Genomic DNA, 16,737 nt, shown 5'->3' with positions numbered 1-16,737 from the left:
ATTTTTTTTTCAACGTTTTTTATTTATTTTTGGGACAGAGAGAGACAGAGCATGAATGGGGGAGGGGCAGAGAGAGAGGGAGACACAGAATCGGAAGCAGGCTCCAGGCTCCGAGCCATCAGCCCAGAGCCTGATGCGGGGCTCGAACTCACGGACCGCGAGATCGTGACCTGGCTGAAGTCGGACGCTCAACCGACTGTGCCACCCAGGCGCCCCAGGCAGCTTCATTTTAAACTGGCACTTCAGGTAATTCTGATGCAGGCACAACAGATTCAGGTTTGAGAAGATAGTTAGCTGATAACTGTAAGCTGAATCTAGATAGTTGTTCTCAAACTTTAGCATATCATAATCCCTTAAAGGTATTGTTTACACAGAGATTGAGGGCGCTACGCCCAAAGTTTCTCATTTAGTAGACCTGGGTTTGTCTCAGAATGTGCATTTCTAACAAATTCCCAGTTGAAGCTGATGCTGCTGATCAGACAACCACATGTTGAAAATCACCAGTTTAGACCATGTAAAAACTTGAATATTTATGTAAATGGATTTCAGTTTCATCCAGTTAAGTGTGCATGTGTGTGTGTGTGTTTTGTCTTTAATTAAAAAAAAATTTTTAACATTTATTTATTTTTGAGACAGAGAGCAAGAGTGGGGGAGGGGCAGAGAGAGAGAGACACAGAATCTTAAACAGGCTCCAGGCTCTGAGCTGTCAGCACAGAGCCCGATGTGGGGAACAAATTCACAGACCATGAGATCATGACCTGAGCTGAAGTCAGATGCTCAACTGACTGAGCTACCCAGGTGCCCCTGTCTTTAATTTTTTGACTAGAATAACATTACATAATGGAAAAGTCAAGAACTACAGAGTATTTGATAAAATCAAGTCTCCTTATTTTTCTCTATTCACCAGCTCCCGCATTCTCCTCCCCAAACTGGTGTACATTTCTAGTTTCTTATGTATCTGTCTATGAAACAGGAAAACAGAAGGAAGAATGTTTTTAGTGTTCAGGTACCTAGAATAAAGCTCACTTATTTTTTTGTGATAACAGTATAGTAAATAGACTACTGGAATTTACTATCTGGGGTATTGATATCATATAAGCTAAACATCGGGATCAAGGAACTAGAGAATTTTAGATGCAGGTAGAAATTATAAGTGAGGAAACTAAGCCACAGAAAGGTTAAATAACTTGTCCAAGTTCACACAGTAAGTGGCATAGCCAATATTCACATCCATGATGTTTGACTCCACAGGCAGTGCTCCTTGCACTATCCCTTAGGAATCTGAGGCCCATCAAGAAGAAAGGTCTTACTCAGCTTTGCTAAGTTACATAGATTGTCTGGTTTCTAGTCCAGAAATATTTGTTGGACCATACACTGTGAGGGAATGACATTTTAAAATTTCCATTCACATTTTTGAGTTTTTATTGCTTTTTTTAATTGTTAAAAATGTTTATTGATTTTTGAGAGAGAGAGAGAGAGAGCACACACAAATGGGGGAAGGGCAGAGAGAGAAGGAGACACAGAATCTGAAGCAGGCTCCAGGCTCTGAGCTGTCAGCACAGAGCCTGACACGGAGCTCAAACCCACAAACTGTGAGTTCATGACCTGAGCCAAAGTTGGAAGCTCAGCCAACTGAGCCACCAAGGCACCCCAACTTTTTATGACTTTTGACCAAGACAATGGAGCTAAGAAAGAGAGGGCTTAGTATGCAGTTTTTCTTACTATGGAAAATCCTTTGCCTCTACAGCAGTGTGACCCATTAAATTACCAAATATTATGAAATGTAGGATACAATTATCATATATAGTATTAAGAGGCATCATAGGTCAATTGACAGCTTGGCTATGAAATCTATTGACTTCTCTCAGCCTCAGTCTCTAACTGTTGATGGGAAGATAATAATATACACAGAATGGTGTTAATGGGGACTTTAACTAAATAAGAATTGGGGTAAAGCACAAAACATGGTATCTGGTGCCATGTGAGTAAAAAAAAAGTTATTTATTATTAATTTCATTGTATATTTGACTCTTCGAGTGGCTGGAACTCCTAGGTACAATTTAATGTTGGACAACAAAAATAGTCAATTTTACAAGTCATTTCAAACAAAAGTCATGGAATATTTTTCAACTGTGAAAAATGTTGAAAAATTAATTCTTCCAGCACTTTTTACTAGTTGGACTATTAAAAATGACCAAAGAGGAGCACTTAGGTGGCTCAGTTGGCTGAGTGTCCAACTCTCGATTTCAGTTCAGGTCATGATCCCAGGGTTGTGGGACTGAGCCCCATGTCAGGTCCACCCGCACTGAGCATGGAGACTGCTTGAGATTCTCACTCTCTCTCCATGTGCCCTTTCCCCCACTAGCATGCTTTCTCCCTCTCTAAAATAAAAATAAAAATGAACAAAGATAAGTCTAACATATTGAAACATTCTAAGTGTAGAATGAGATTAACACTACAGCTGGTCATAACATTTCCAGGATTTTGGAGAGTTCTAGGTAGAATGTTTAATAATAAACTGCCGACTATTCTTTTCACAAAACACTTTTTGCATGTGATCTGGGATGCCATTAAATAACATCATAATCAAATTTCACCTCTAGATTTGCACTGAACCTCTGATGTATCAATTCTGAATTCCCTAAGAAAAATAAAACTATTATTATTATTGCTATTGTTATTATTTTTACTTCATACAGATTGCTTATTAAAGTATATTATAAAATTTTAGGTATATATTTTTTGCCATACATGCAAATTCAAATTATATATATGCAAGTGCTACATTGAAGTGAGAATATAAGTTAGAAAATGGTCTTGTAATTTTACTATACAAACCATGATGTGATATAAAACAGATACCTTCAAACTTGTTGGTCTTTATAGTCTTAAAAATTATTGATAACCCTAAAAACTTGCGTTTATATTTTTTATATCTATTGGTATCTACTATATAATAAATTAAAACAAGAATTTTAAAAATAATTATTATGTAAAATAATAACAAACCTATAACATATTAAGATAAATAACATATTTTTATTCAAAGTAATGATATTTTTCTAAACAAAAACATTTAGTGAAAAAGGTAACATTGTTTTTATTTTTGCAAATCTCTTCAATGTTGGGTTTAATAGATGATATTAGATTCTCCTATCTGCTTATGTATTCAATTTGTTGTGATATATTGTTTTGACTGAATTGTGCATAAAAATATCCAGCCTCACACACATGCGTAGTTGGAAAAGGGAGTATTTCAATAGTCTTTTTGGATAATTGTGATTATTCTTTGATACTACACCAAAACTCGCCAAGTGGCTGTTTTTTAGGGGATAACTGCAATGTAGAATCTGAAACTATATCAATGAACTTTTCTTATTCTTCATACCAATACATTAAAATCAACTGGCCTATTCTGCATTTTGAATGGGTCTTTTACTCATGCCTGATCTTGTAACTCATGCGTTGGTTATTTGGAAAGCGTTGCTTCACTGAGTTGCACAGGTTTTCCAGATGTTGACACATTTAATAATACACTATCAACAAATTATGTTAATTTATATCATACTAGTCTTATCAGAAAAGCCTATAAGTATTGGGAAGCTGTCAAGCTCACAGTGGCAGATAGGAATTTTCCAAAATTCCAATTTTTGCTTGACAGCTCAAATTTTATTGTCAGTCACAAATTCTGTCAGCTGTTTTCCTTGAAGTGATGAGCTCACTTTGTTCATTTTTGACAAAATGTCTGGCAAAAACCCAAGTTTAAATAACCAGTTTGTCAGTCATTCTCCTTTTTGTTGAAGACTATGTCTTAGGTTCACAGCAAAAGTGAATAGAAGGTATAGAGATTTCCCACACACTTCCCAGTGGCTTCTTTTTGTTTGTTTGTTTTTTCACCTTTTTTTTTCAGTCCATGTCGCTAATACTTTCCTTTTATTTTCCTTGAAACAATAATCAAATTAAGATAATGACACTTAAAATAACTAAAAAAAAATGAGCTTCTATGATAAAATTCTTAACCTTTATCCCTCTAAACCAGTAATCAACTTCTGAGTTAAATAGGCCCATTTATCTTTGATGAATATTTTTTCATACCTTCAAAGGCAAATAATTATTAATTTTTAAAATTTAAAATGCTTAAAAGAAGACTAAGTATGGACATAACCTAGCATCCAAATTCACAGCTAATCTAGCATCCGAATTCACACCAAATTTACACCAAAAATTGCATACTAAAAAAGCAACTTTTCTTTGTGTATTTTCAGATTATCCACCCTTTTTAATTTGTCTTCACAGAGCTAGGGTAATTAATTTATATATTTATATAAAATTATGTGAACATGAGTGGTAAAATATCAAGCATGATCTTGGTAGGCGTAAATGGAGTTGAATTCAGTTTCTCCTGAGTATTGACCTAAAGAAGAAAATTAGTGCCTAAGAATATAATTATATAGGAAGAGTTGTTTTTTTTTTAAAGCATCAGGCTGATAAAGATGATTACTTTTGTGTACCCCAAAGGAAAGTTAATTTCTCTCTATATTGGAGACAAAGTGAATAAATGCAGAGAGAAATATATTGCATGGTATTAACATTAAAATATTAAAAATAGATGAGATTTTTAAAAATAGCTGAAATTTTCACTACTTTCTAAAGTTTGGATATTGGTATTTGAATTTAGTCAAATTGTTCTACTCTTGGATTTTCCATATCCATTTTCCATATCCATTTTCCATATCAGTGGTTACTTGCCAACTTGGGGTGAGGAGGGGAGAGAGAGAGAAAAGGGGACAAGAAACGTTTGGGATTGAAGAATATGTTTATCATCTTGATTGTGGTGATGGTTTCATGGCTTTCAATCTATTTCAAAACGTATCATATTGTAGATTTTAAATATGTGCAGTTTATTACATGTCAATTACACACATTAAATATTACTTAAAAAAATTAATGTTTAGTTTTTTGAGAGAGAGAGAAATCAAACAGGGGAGGGGCAGAGAGAGAGGGAGAGACAGGCTGGAGCAGACTCTAGGCTGTGAGTTGTCAGCACAGAGCCTGATGTAGGGCTTGAACTTACAAGCCATGAGTTCATGACCTGAACTGAAGTCAGATGCTTAACTGACTGAGCCACCCAGGTGCCCCAAATCTCACTTTAAAAAATGGCCACTCTTCCCTCACTCCCCAAATATACCCAAATCTATTAAATTATGGATTTCTGTAATTCTTCATACTGATGTTTGAGGCAAGATTCCTATACAATGAACTTATATAATTTTAGAATGAAGAGAGCCTATCAATTCCTCACTTCACACAAGTTATAAACAAAAGCATTTTCAGTGAAACATTGATAACAATACATATTTATTAAAGAATCGTGAACCAAATGTTAATGGCAACATAAAATTAGGAAGAGATTACTCTCAAATAAATGGAATATATTTTATCCTTAAAAGGCAATTATGAGGTCATCCTCTTGAAGCTTTCAAAAATGCAAGCTAATAGAGAGTATAATGCTAGATGAAATTAAGTCAGAAAGACAAATACCATATGATTTCGCTTGAGTGGAATTTAAGAAGCAAGAAAAAAAAAGCAAGCAAAGGAAAAAAGAGAGAGAGACAGAGAGAGAGAGAGAGAAACTAAGAACCAGATGCTTAACTATAGAGAACATATTGATGGTAACCAGAGGGTAGAAGGGTGGGGAGATGGCTGAAATAGGTGATGGGGATTTAAAGAGCACATTTGTGTGATGATTTCTGGGAGATGTATGGAATTGCTGAATCACTATATTGTACACCTGAAACGAACATAGCACTGTATGTCAACTATACTGGAATTGAAATAAAAACTGAATTAAAAAATTCAAGAATAACCACATTAAAATTTGTAATAAAAATTTAAGAGAAATGCAATATAATTTACTACAAACTATAAAAATTCAATTGAACAAGCTCTGCACTTCCATTTGATTATTTAGTATTTCATATTTATTTTTTCTTTCTTTATATTTTCTTTCAAATTTTATTTAAAATCTAAGTGATGAATCACTAAATTCTACTCCTGAGGTAGAATATTGTTCTAGATTTTAGTGATTCATCACTTACTTACAACACCCAGTTCTCAACACAAGTGCCTTCCTTAATACCCATCACCCATTAGTATTTGATATTTAATGCTAGCATTGAAATAATAAAATTGGCATATGCCATTTAAAAAATGCATGTTAAACAGGTGTCTATCTCTTTAGCTTCTAAAAATACATTGAACTTCTATAAATATCAATTGGTAATATAACTTTATTATATTATTATAAGTAACCTTTACAGTACTATTATATGGCACTATTGCTATAAAACAATTACTAATATAATATATAAATCATTTATAGTGTAATGGTAATATAGACTACAGAGTTTATACAAATTGATTTGATTTTGTAAGACATATCCAAGTGAATTTAGACCTTCTACTCAGTCAAAAACATCAAGCTAATAGTATCTGGGAAATTATAGGCAATAACATAATTGAAGATCTAGGTAATCCCTTTGCTTAAGAAAAAGTCATAGTTATTTCTTGTGATATTATATAGTTAAATGTCAATGCAATGTTCAGATATAAAAGTAAATTAAGATAGTAGAAAATGTTTTGAAGTAAAAAATCTAACATATCGTTTTGTTTCTGGCTTAGAGGGGCTGACTGGTATGAAACTTTGGCACTTACTTTCCGATTGTATTGGGTAGTATTGTAAGTTGATTGTCATCTACTTTGAGAGTAGTTAGTTTTTTCAAAAGACCTAAAACAGAGAAGAAGTTTTATTAATACATAAGAACAGATCTCTAACAGAAAATACAATATGAAAGAAAAGGAATCACTTGTGAGGAATATTTGTCATGCCAATAGGCTGCACTCTGTTCATATAAACCTACAAATAAAGCTACAAATTTTCATGTGCTCTAGTTTTGACTGTCCAGTTGCAAAAACTTTACCTACATCAGTAGGAGTTCAAGTACATCAAAGCAGACAAATAAACAAAATGCAGGGCTCCATAGAAACTTAAGTTGACAGCAATACTACCACATTTCCCTTATCTATTTTGCTGCAAATGGACCAGATGAAAAATTTTAAGCCAGCTGTGATTTAATGTATAATTAATTTGTAAGCACTAAAAAATAACATTTTTTATTTGTGATACAAATTAAAAACAAATCTGAATTAAGCCTAATGATCAACAAATGGGCACTGAGGTATTGTGATGCAGTGATTATAATTATGGACTTGGAAAATTACAACATATGACCTCATACTCTTTTTGTTACCATAAATCCTTGAACTTGGATCAGCAGAAAGTACACAAACTTGCAATTTTAATATACCGAGTAGAAGTGGCCAAGAATTGAAGTTTCAACTATTTATATTTCACTGTCAGATTTATGCCTTCCATACCCTTACTGCCTACTCTATTCCCAGGGTTCTAAGGAGTAATAGCCACAGAGTAATTGAAGTACAGCTTCCTTTACCCAGCCATAATTTAATCTCTGGTATCAATATGGCTTAAATAGCCAAAGTCCAAGGGCAAAGCATGGTTAATTTTTGTTTTACATTGGAAATATGCATATAAGCTGTAGGTTACTTGTTTTGCAGAAAACTAGTTTTGATGGATATGGTAGGTTCCATGGTAAAATGTGTTTGGGAATTACTAAATTAAACAACATTAAACATATTTCTTAAATGAAGTTTTCCTAGGAGCTTTTAATATATTAATGTAGCAATGTGACTCTCCAAAGTTATTGCAGAATGCGTGTAAGTGTGCAGGGTCTTGTTCAGCTAGTGTTTGATGAATGTGCTTTGAAAAGCATCGCTGTAGATCATGCCCATCCACCTCAACTATTTTGAGGATTCCTTAAAAGCATAAAGTCAGAATATATTTGAAATAAAAACCAATTATTACACTTAAAATTGCAGTACCCTCAGTTACATATTCTGTAGAAGCACTCAGAATCTCTAGTGAAGAGAAGGGGTCTCACTGTCAAACTGCTGTGAGAAAATATCTACAAAATATCAAAACTTAATACATCAGCTTGTGCCCCCAGGATACACTGCTGAAGATAGCAGCACCTGGGAAAGACGACAATTCTCACTGGGGTAATTTGTCTCTGAAGTTTGCACACCCACTGCCATATTTATCTATGTTTAAAGGGTGAGTGAATCACTTCAGCTTCTCTAGTGTGTATGTAAAAAATGTCAACCTTGGAAATATGAAAGAACTCCTAAGCTTGTTCATCAACTGTGAAAAGAAAACAGGGGATGATGAATTACAGCTAAATTTTTATGACTTGGTAGCCCTAATCAAACGACTGCACCTGCCCACCAATGGAGCTAGAAGGTGGTTGACAGTCTCCACATCACTTGACTGGGTCATAAGAAGTTTTGAGCTGGGTCACAAATGGCTGTGCAAACACCATGAAACCAAGTTGCAAGGTATCCTTTAAGAGAATGACAGTACTTAAGTCTAAAAGTAGTGGTGAAAAAATCTTGAAGCATGTTAGGGACTAAAACCAAAAGGTTGATGCAACAAAGTTTTTCGAAGAATGGAGTAGAGGCTCTGACAGCTGATAGAAGCTTCTGCAGCTTTAAAGGTGGAAGCAAGTTAGGTCTCTTTGCTTAGTTCCATGTCTGTGATTTTAAAGGAATCTCACTCATTTGTGATGTGGCAACTTTGTCACTCACATATTCTATCTAAGAGGATGCTCTTTGGACAGATTCTGGAGCTTCTATAGGAATATGGTTGTCTGTAGAGCAGAAATAGAGCATCAACCTTACCTTCATTGCTCATGACTTCCTCGGGCAGATAATTCCTTTACTGCATTTCTATATCATATCTTCTTGGGCTTTCTTCTTCTACTCTACAGGAATCAAAGGCATTCTATCTTGTTCCTTCCCTCTATTTGGGTTTTTCCCTAATTCCCCACCTCTTTATCCTACACTCCCAACTAAAAAGTATTGAAGAGAAAGAAAGAGGAGGCCTTTTACTATGGTTTTAGCTACTTAGATATAAATATATAATAAGCAGCAATGTTTTAAACATTGATATGATTTGTTATCAAAATAGCTAATATTTACACGACAGTTACAGATATGTAATAAAACTTTGAAAAACCAAATAGCTGTGTGCTCATAAAATCTGAGATTATAATAATTATCATATATTATAATAGCTAATACAAGCACTTACTATGTGCCAGTTACTATCCTAAGCAATTCTATATATATGAATTCACTTATTGCTGAAAATAATCCCATGATGCAGGTACTACTACTGCCCCACTTAATAGATGAAGAAACTGAGCGCAGAGAGATTAAGTAGCTGGTCTAAGGTCACAAAGCTAGTAAGATAGAAAAGCCAGAATTTGAACTCAGGTAACTTGACTGTGAAGTCTGTGTCCTTAACCATTAAGTAAAAAAGATAAATTATTTTGGAAAGTAAAAAAAAATTAATTAAAGCTCTCTCTAGAGGAGCAAAAGAGCCCCCTTCATTTTCCCTAGAACCAGACAAGGAAAGGGATTCAGCATGCAGGGGTTGTTGAGTAAATCACTCCATTCAAATACCTCATGGCTGTAGAACTAAAATAGATGTGAAGGAAGTAAAGATTTTAATTTTAGTTGCTATTTTCCTTTATTGGTACCATGGAATTTCTTATCTTTTGTTCTTTTAAATGTTGGTAGCCCAATAATGTCAAAATAAAGAAGACAAGATGCAATTTCCCATCAGAATCAATCTCAATCAGAATCTATGAATTCTTTTAGGGCCTGAGGACACAGCTCTCAGTCGCCTATCTCAGATACTTCTCTTGATCAAGAAGGGGATTTTTGGAGGGATTTTTGTACGTGTATAATCAGGGACTCTGGCAACTCTGCAGATGCATAAATGTAATCTTCCCTGGAAGGTCAATAGAGTTTAAAGATCTTGTCTGAGGCGTAAGTTACTATAACAAAGTTACTTTCCTAATTTGAGAACCATTCATATTCTTAATTAAGGTATTAAAATACATAGTATCACCTGTCTATCCTAGTTGGCTTTATGTCAGCCAAGTATCCAATCGGATGTTTTCTATCACTTATCCATGCTGTCTTCCCCAGACCAGAAAGCTACTTTCCTGGTCTTCTTTCTTAAAGGAAGATATTTTAAACAAATAATTATATCATCTTTTGTTTTACTATGTGCCATTTTTATTTCCAGGATTTCTAATTTTTTTTTAAAACCACCTATTCTTAGTAAGAGTTCTTATTTTTGTTTTAGTAGTTATTATTTTTATGAATGTCATCCTAACTTTTGTGTATTTGACAATCTACACATACTTAAAAATCATTTTTTACATTTCTTGGTGACTTCGGTTTCTCCTGGGTAAATTTTCCTATTTGTTTGAGTTTTTGGTTGTGGTTATAACATTAGTTTTACTTTAAAATTTTCATTTGCATGCTCATTTGTGAAAGTGAATGTTTTCTCTTTACCGATGCTCACCCCTCCCTGCCTGATAGTTTTGTAGTTACCTCTCCTGACTCCCAAGTTTCTGGAGTGGGAGTATAAGGCATGTATTTTGACTAGGTGGTTATCTTGACTAGATGATCATCGCTGTCATCTTAATTAAAGGATGCTCTTTTTAACCATTACACTTCCTCACTTTCTACAACATAAAAGAGTATTTTCTAAACTTATCTAATTATAAGTTTCATCTAGGATGTTTAATAAAAACAAATTAGAGGGTCTACCACAAACTTACTGAATCAGAATTTTCAGAGAAACAGCCTGGAAATGTGTAAGTGCCTAATAAAACTGTCAGATAAGTCTTACAATGGAATGAGTTGGAAAAATACTGTTATAGTACAGTATGTGATTATATAAATCAAAAAGTTATTAAATCTAGACAGAAAGAAATTCTAGCCTGTTTTTCAAAACTAGTATCCTCTATTAGCCTGAAGGAATATGAAAATGGAAGCAATCAAATAGTGAAGAAAAATTTGGAAAACTGCTTTATCTTCTAGCTTCCTTCTAATTAGAGTACCTAGGTGTAACTTAATTTTCAGAAGCTTTAATAAGTTCAAGAATATATGACACATTGTATTCAAAGAGTGTTTAAAAACTAACACCCAAAGTTAGGTAATTTGCTGATTATCCTCCTAAGTCCTCTCATAAATAATAGTAAGATATGTACACAAAACAGTTTACTTATTATTAAATTAGATTCTTTAGTTACCTTACTCATATAAAAATTTGTAACAAAAATGGATTGGGTGCTTGATAAATACTAACAGACATTCTCTGCTGTCATGAATCTTAACAGCATATAAAAGAAAATGCATCTTTTTTTTAAATAATAGAACTACAAAGAGATTTTATATTTATTATATCTTTATGTTATTTTCAGATTATAGCAGTGTTATAACAGTATTGAAAATAGGATATAGGAACACTCTGTGGATAGAAGCTATTGTAATTTTATGGTGATAAAAGATGATATACATGGTTATCAAATTACTCTAAATCTAAGAAATCTACTTTTTACAGTAACATTTTACAACTTAAAAGATTTGAATTGAAAAATATATCAATTTGGTAGGATCATGTATTTTAATAGTAGAGCCTTCTTGAGTTTGACAATTATTTACCATTTCATTTTAAGATATTGGTAAAATACTATTATACCAGTAATAATGAACTTTGAATAATGAAGTTTGTAATTCATTATTATCAGTCAGGCTAACAGTATATTCCCTATATCTACTGATAAACTAAGACTACTCCAAAAAAGAAAGTTTCATATATTTCATATAAACATTCATGACACAATAGAATATTCTTACCTATAGAGTCGGGCAACTGTTGCAACATATTGGATGACAGTAAGAGGTCCTCAAGGGCTTCACATCCAGAAATTTCCATGTCAACCGTTTCTATTCTGTTTTTTGACATATCCAGGTATACCAACATCTTTAACTTCCCTATAGACTTGATAACATTGCGTAAACTCAGGATTAGTTGAGAAACTTTCACAAGACATTTGAAAGTTGTAAAAACCACAATACTGTAAAACTAATTTTAAAAGCAACTACAACAATAATATGTGTTGGTAAGAATGTCGAGAAATTATAATCCTTGTACATTGCTAGCAGGAATTTAAAATTGTGCAGCCACTTTGAAAAACAGTTTGGCCATACCTCAAAATGTTATACATAGAGTTTCCATATCACCCAGCAGTCCCTAGGTGTATACTCCAGGATGCAATATATGTCCACACAAAAACACAAACTTTAAAGCAGTATTATTCACAAGAGCCAAAAAATGGAAACAACCTAAATGCCTATCAGTTGATGAATGGATAAACAGCATGTGTTATATCCATATGTTGTACTATTATTTTGCAATACATGCAAATATATATTACAAAATGGATGAACCTTGAAAATATATGCAGTGAAAAATGCCAGTAATAAAAAAAAAACAGCTGTTGCATGATTCTATTTGTATGAAATGTCCAGAATAGGCAAATCTATAGAGATGGAGAGTAGATTAGGGTTTCTAGAGGTTGGGGGTAAGGGGACATGGGAATGACTGCTAATGGCTTCAGGGATTTTTTTTTGGAGATAGTGCAAATGTTCTAAAATTAGATTGTGGTGATGGCTACTCAACCTGTGAGTATTATAAAAGCCACGGAATTGTATATTATAAATGGGTGAATTTTATGGTATGTGAATTATATCTCAGTACAACAGTTAAAACAAAACACAACATCTCAAAGTTGCCACTGAATTAAATAAATTAATTAATAATAAAAAAACAAATAACAATTGTCACCCAAACAGCATATGTTGACATATTGATTCTTACACTTTCAAATGCATAAGAAAGGGTTTAAATCCTACCAGATTCAACATTCTGTTATTCAACAGTTCTTTTTGAGAGTCTACTATGTAACAGGGCTTGTGTTATACATGGGAGACCAATCATGAATAAGTCAACTAAGTATGAGGAGAGACTTGTCATGATACAGACAAAATCTGTATCCTTATGGAGCTCACAGTAGTGGAGGAAACTGTCAAACAAATAATTACAATACCCTATAATATATGCAATTAAAAAAACATGTAGAGAATGTCACAGAAGCTCAGGGCTGCAAATTGCCTGGAAGACACAGCTTGTCAAGAAAAGGAGAACATGCACCTAAAAGAGAAAATGACGTATACTGTTCATAGTAAAATGTGAAAAATCATGGCATGTTTGAGGAAGAGTGGGACATTTGATTTATAAGATTATAAGAAGACATGTGGTAAAAGGCCTTACATATTATATGAGGAGATGTAAATTCTACCTTTTAAGGAAGGAAAGCTATTCAAGAGGTTTTTGTTTGTTGGTTTTGTTTTGTTGAAAGAGAGAGCATGCATGTGTGCCCCAGCGTGCCTGTGAGCACAGTGGGAGTAGGGGAGGAGCACAGAGGGGAGAGAAAGAATCCCAAGCAGAATCTGTTCTGTCAGCACAGAGCCCAATGAGTGGCTCAACACCAGGAACCACGAGATCATGACCTGAGCCGAAATCAGAAGTTGGACCCTTAACCGAGTGAGGCATCCAGGTGTCTGTATTCAAGGTTTTTAAGACAAAGAATGACATGATCAGTTTTGTGCTTTAAAAATCCAGCTTCAGGGAACTACAAAGGAGAGATTCTTTGATGAGAGTTGCAAAGACCCATCACAAGGATCTGGAAACAGTTTTTTTTTAAGTTTATTTATTTATTTTGAGACAGAGAGAGATAGTGTGCAAGCAGGGGAGGGCAGAGAGGGAGAGAGAATCCCAAGCAGAGTCTTTAGTGACAGCCTGATGCCAGGCTTGAACTCACAAACCATGAGATCATAACCTGAGCCAAAGTCGGACACTTAACTAACTGAGCCACTCAAATGCCCCTAGAAACAATTTAGCTGAGGAGATAAGGGCCTGAATTAAGGCAGCAGAAGTGAGGAAGAAGAAGATATGGGCTCAAAAAAAAATCAGAAGTGGAATAATTAAACTAGTAACTAGTTGCTGAGGACAGGGAAGGAACAAAGTCATTTTGTGAACAGGAGTAACAGGGACCGCTTAGCTGGGACATGGAGCACAGGAGTCAGGACAAGATAAGAGTCCTCATTTTCAATTTCTTTCAGGACATATTTTGCAAATAAATACCCTACACATAACTGTGTTCAGTGGATCATCTGTCTGTTTAATCCACCCATATCCATTTTAATATATTGTCTCTACTTATTTGACAGAATATAAATAAAAAAATAAATAAACTTATTAGACACACAAGCACACACTTGGCACTGTGCCAAGTACTTTGGCTATATTATTTGATTTAATACTTCATATCTTTGCTTCTCAAAATGTGTTTTGCAGACCAGCAGCATAGGTACCACCTGGAAGCCTGTCAGGAACATACAGTCTTAGATCTCAGACGCACCCTGGACCTACTGAATCGGAATCTGCACTTCAACGCACAATGAAATTTAGTAATTAATGTCACACAATGGGAAGCAGAGACAAGGAGAAGTTTATGAGAGAGTGTTCTTAGGATCAATACCAGTGGGAAGACAGAGAGGAGAAAGGAGGCACGGCTAGGCAGATGAAGCAGCTGAGCTGGAATGAAATCTTGAGGAACTCCTTGGGTGGCCCTTTAAGAGTCACTGAGTTGGATTGCCTGGCAGTAGTAGGGTGAGTCTAAGTAAGGATGAGGAGCCAGGCCTTTATCACTGGTCATTGGGTACAGGTCTCCCAGACTAGAGATGTGACCCTGGGTAAGAAGGTTCTTTTCAGCTGGAGCAAATCCTGAAGAAGGTAGAAAGCTGCAAACAGTATTCCCAGAAGCTTCAGGAATAGAGAGTAAGTTCTTCATTCCAGGAGGATGATTCATGACAGCAATTATTACAAATAACATTCCAAGGTTACCCCATTAATGAGGGGTGGAGCTAAAATTCAAATCACTTTTCTCAGATTACAGACCACAAAGCCTATTGATTATATCAGCAGTCACTGACCTCTAACTCCCTAATTAACCCAGCATATATCTCTAGGTCTGTGACCTCACGCCCCATGGAGGCACAGAATGTGCGAAGTCTTGGAATAGATGAATAGTTGCTAGGCTAGGAACTGAGTACTTTGGGTGAGTGAAGCCAGAGGGCTGAATTCTCCCTACACCTGGAAATATGTCACTTGGAAAAATACTGTCACTTTACTTATAGATTCCCACCCTAAGGAGCTATTATGATACCATAACCATTCTTCTCTTCTGGTGAGCAAGGAAGGAATGATGTGTGTGTGTGGGGGGGGGGGGGCTCTTTTTTGTTCTTTTATCATGAGGAAATTTCTTTACTCTTTGAAGCCCCCTTCATTGTTATTTCCAACGCAACTCAATATTTTGGTGTGAAGTTTCTAAACATCATTTTTAGAAGCAAAACAACGCTTTGGTGTTTATTTTTGAGTCTTTCTAAACCCTCACTTTCAAACACCTTATAAAAGCAATAGTAGCCTGCGGTGATAAAGACCTTTGAAGTCTAATGTCTCAGAATCCTTGGGGATATTGAATGTTGCTCCAACATCTCTCGATACAGAGGGCTCTATAAGTGAGCAGTAGATAGTAAATGAAAAAAGTAAAAGCCATCACAAAAGAAGATACTGGAGTTTGTTTAAAAATAAATACTGATTCAATGCATTGTTTAGTCACATTTTGGTCGATTGATCTTAGAGTGACAGTGAACAAGATAGCTATGTAGAAGACTAACTTCTGATCATTATCTCCTTTCTTCTCTGATTTATGAAAAATGGAGTAGTAAAATGATAGCTCAGGCTTCCAAAAGTATTTTAAAAGTATGTTACTTTAATGTACAATGATACATGAACTAATAATAAGATCATCTTGCTTTTTTCCCTGGGTCTTATAACACTAAATATTTAGGATTAATCATTCTGTGAGACTGATAGATGGGCTAGCTTAAGGCTGCATTCAAGATTAGTCTCTCAAAGACATGTGTTTCTAGGTCCTTGCATAACAACTATTTGCCAGCACAGACATTCAGAAAGCCATGCCTCTTTATGGCAGGGAGGTGGGGGTATTCCCACAAGGAATAAAATAAAATATAAAAACTCAAGTGTACTAAAGTGAGAAATCTATGTAAAGCAGTATATAAGAAAAACCTATTCTCACAACACTTATCTGTTCACAGACGGTTTCAACACTACTTTTCTATTTAGATAAAAAGCTTACTAAACAATATGAGGTCTGAATTGATTGTTAAGGTTGGATTTTGGAAATGTAATGACTATGAAAAATAAGATGAACCTAATTCTCATTTGTGCCCTTTGTTGATTCTCTAGCAGCAGGATTTTGGAGCTTGAGAATGAACAACAGCCCCTGGTGTTGGTTTGAATTACACTTCCACTATTTACTGGCTGCGTGACCTTGGGCCAGTTTCTTATTCTTTCTGTTTCAGTTTATCATCTGTAACATGGGGATAGTAGGAAACCCTACTTCATAGGCTTATTATGAGGACTCAAGGAGTATCTATTTGTAAAACATCTAGCATTTATCATGAGTTAGGCATTATCTAGGTGTTTTTGAATTAGTAAATATATTGAAGAAGCGGGTATAGACTTTTCTGATTAGACATACATTCCGATTTCTCAATCTCTGCACAGGGAATTGGTGAGTGTCTTACCTGTGT

General features: G+C 34.7%; 1 protein-coding gene across 9 annotated transcripts in view; it reads right to left on the bottom strand.

The window, feature by feature from the left end:
• LRRC7 (leucine rich repeat containing 7) overlaps positions 1–16,737 on the bottom strand; it is a 550,569-nt gene that overhangs the window by 130,455 nt on the left and 403,377 nt on the right. For all 9 annotated transcript variants that reach the window (XM_019837223.3, XM_045034767.1, XM_019837219.3 and 6 more), the window contains exons 10-11: positions 11,854–11,998; positions 6,715–6,787 (exon numbers count right to left, since the gene is read on the bottom strand). In XM_019837223.3, coding sequence (XP_019692782.2) covers positions 6,715–6,787; positions 11,854–11,998 — 218 coding nt within the window. The remainder of the gene's footprint in view (positions 1–6,714; positions 6,788–11,853; positions 11,999–16,737) is intronic.

Source organism: Felis catus, chromosome C1 (genome assembly GCF_018350175.1).
Source record: "Felis catus isolate Fca126 chromosome C1, F.catus_Fca126_mat1.0, whole genome shotgun sequence".
Classification (NCBI taxonomy): Eukaryota; Metazoa; Chordata; class Mammalia; order Carnivora; family Felidae; genus Felis; species Felis catus.
This window is presented reverse-complemented; position numbering and strand designations above follow the sequence as displayed.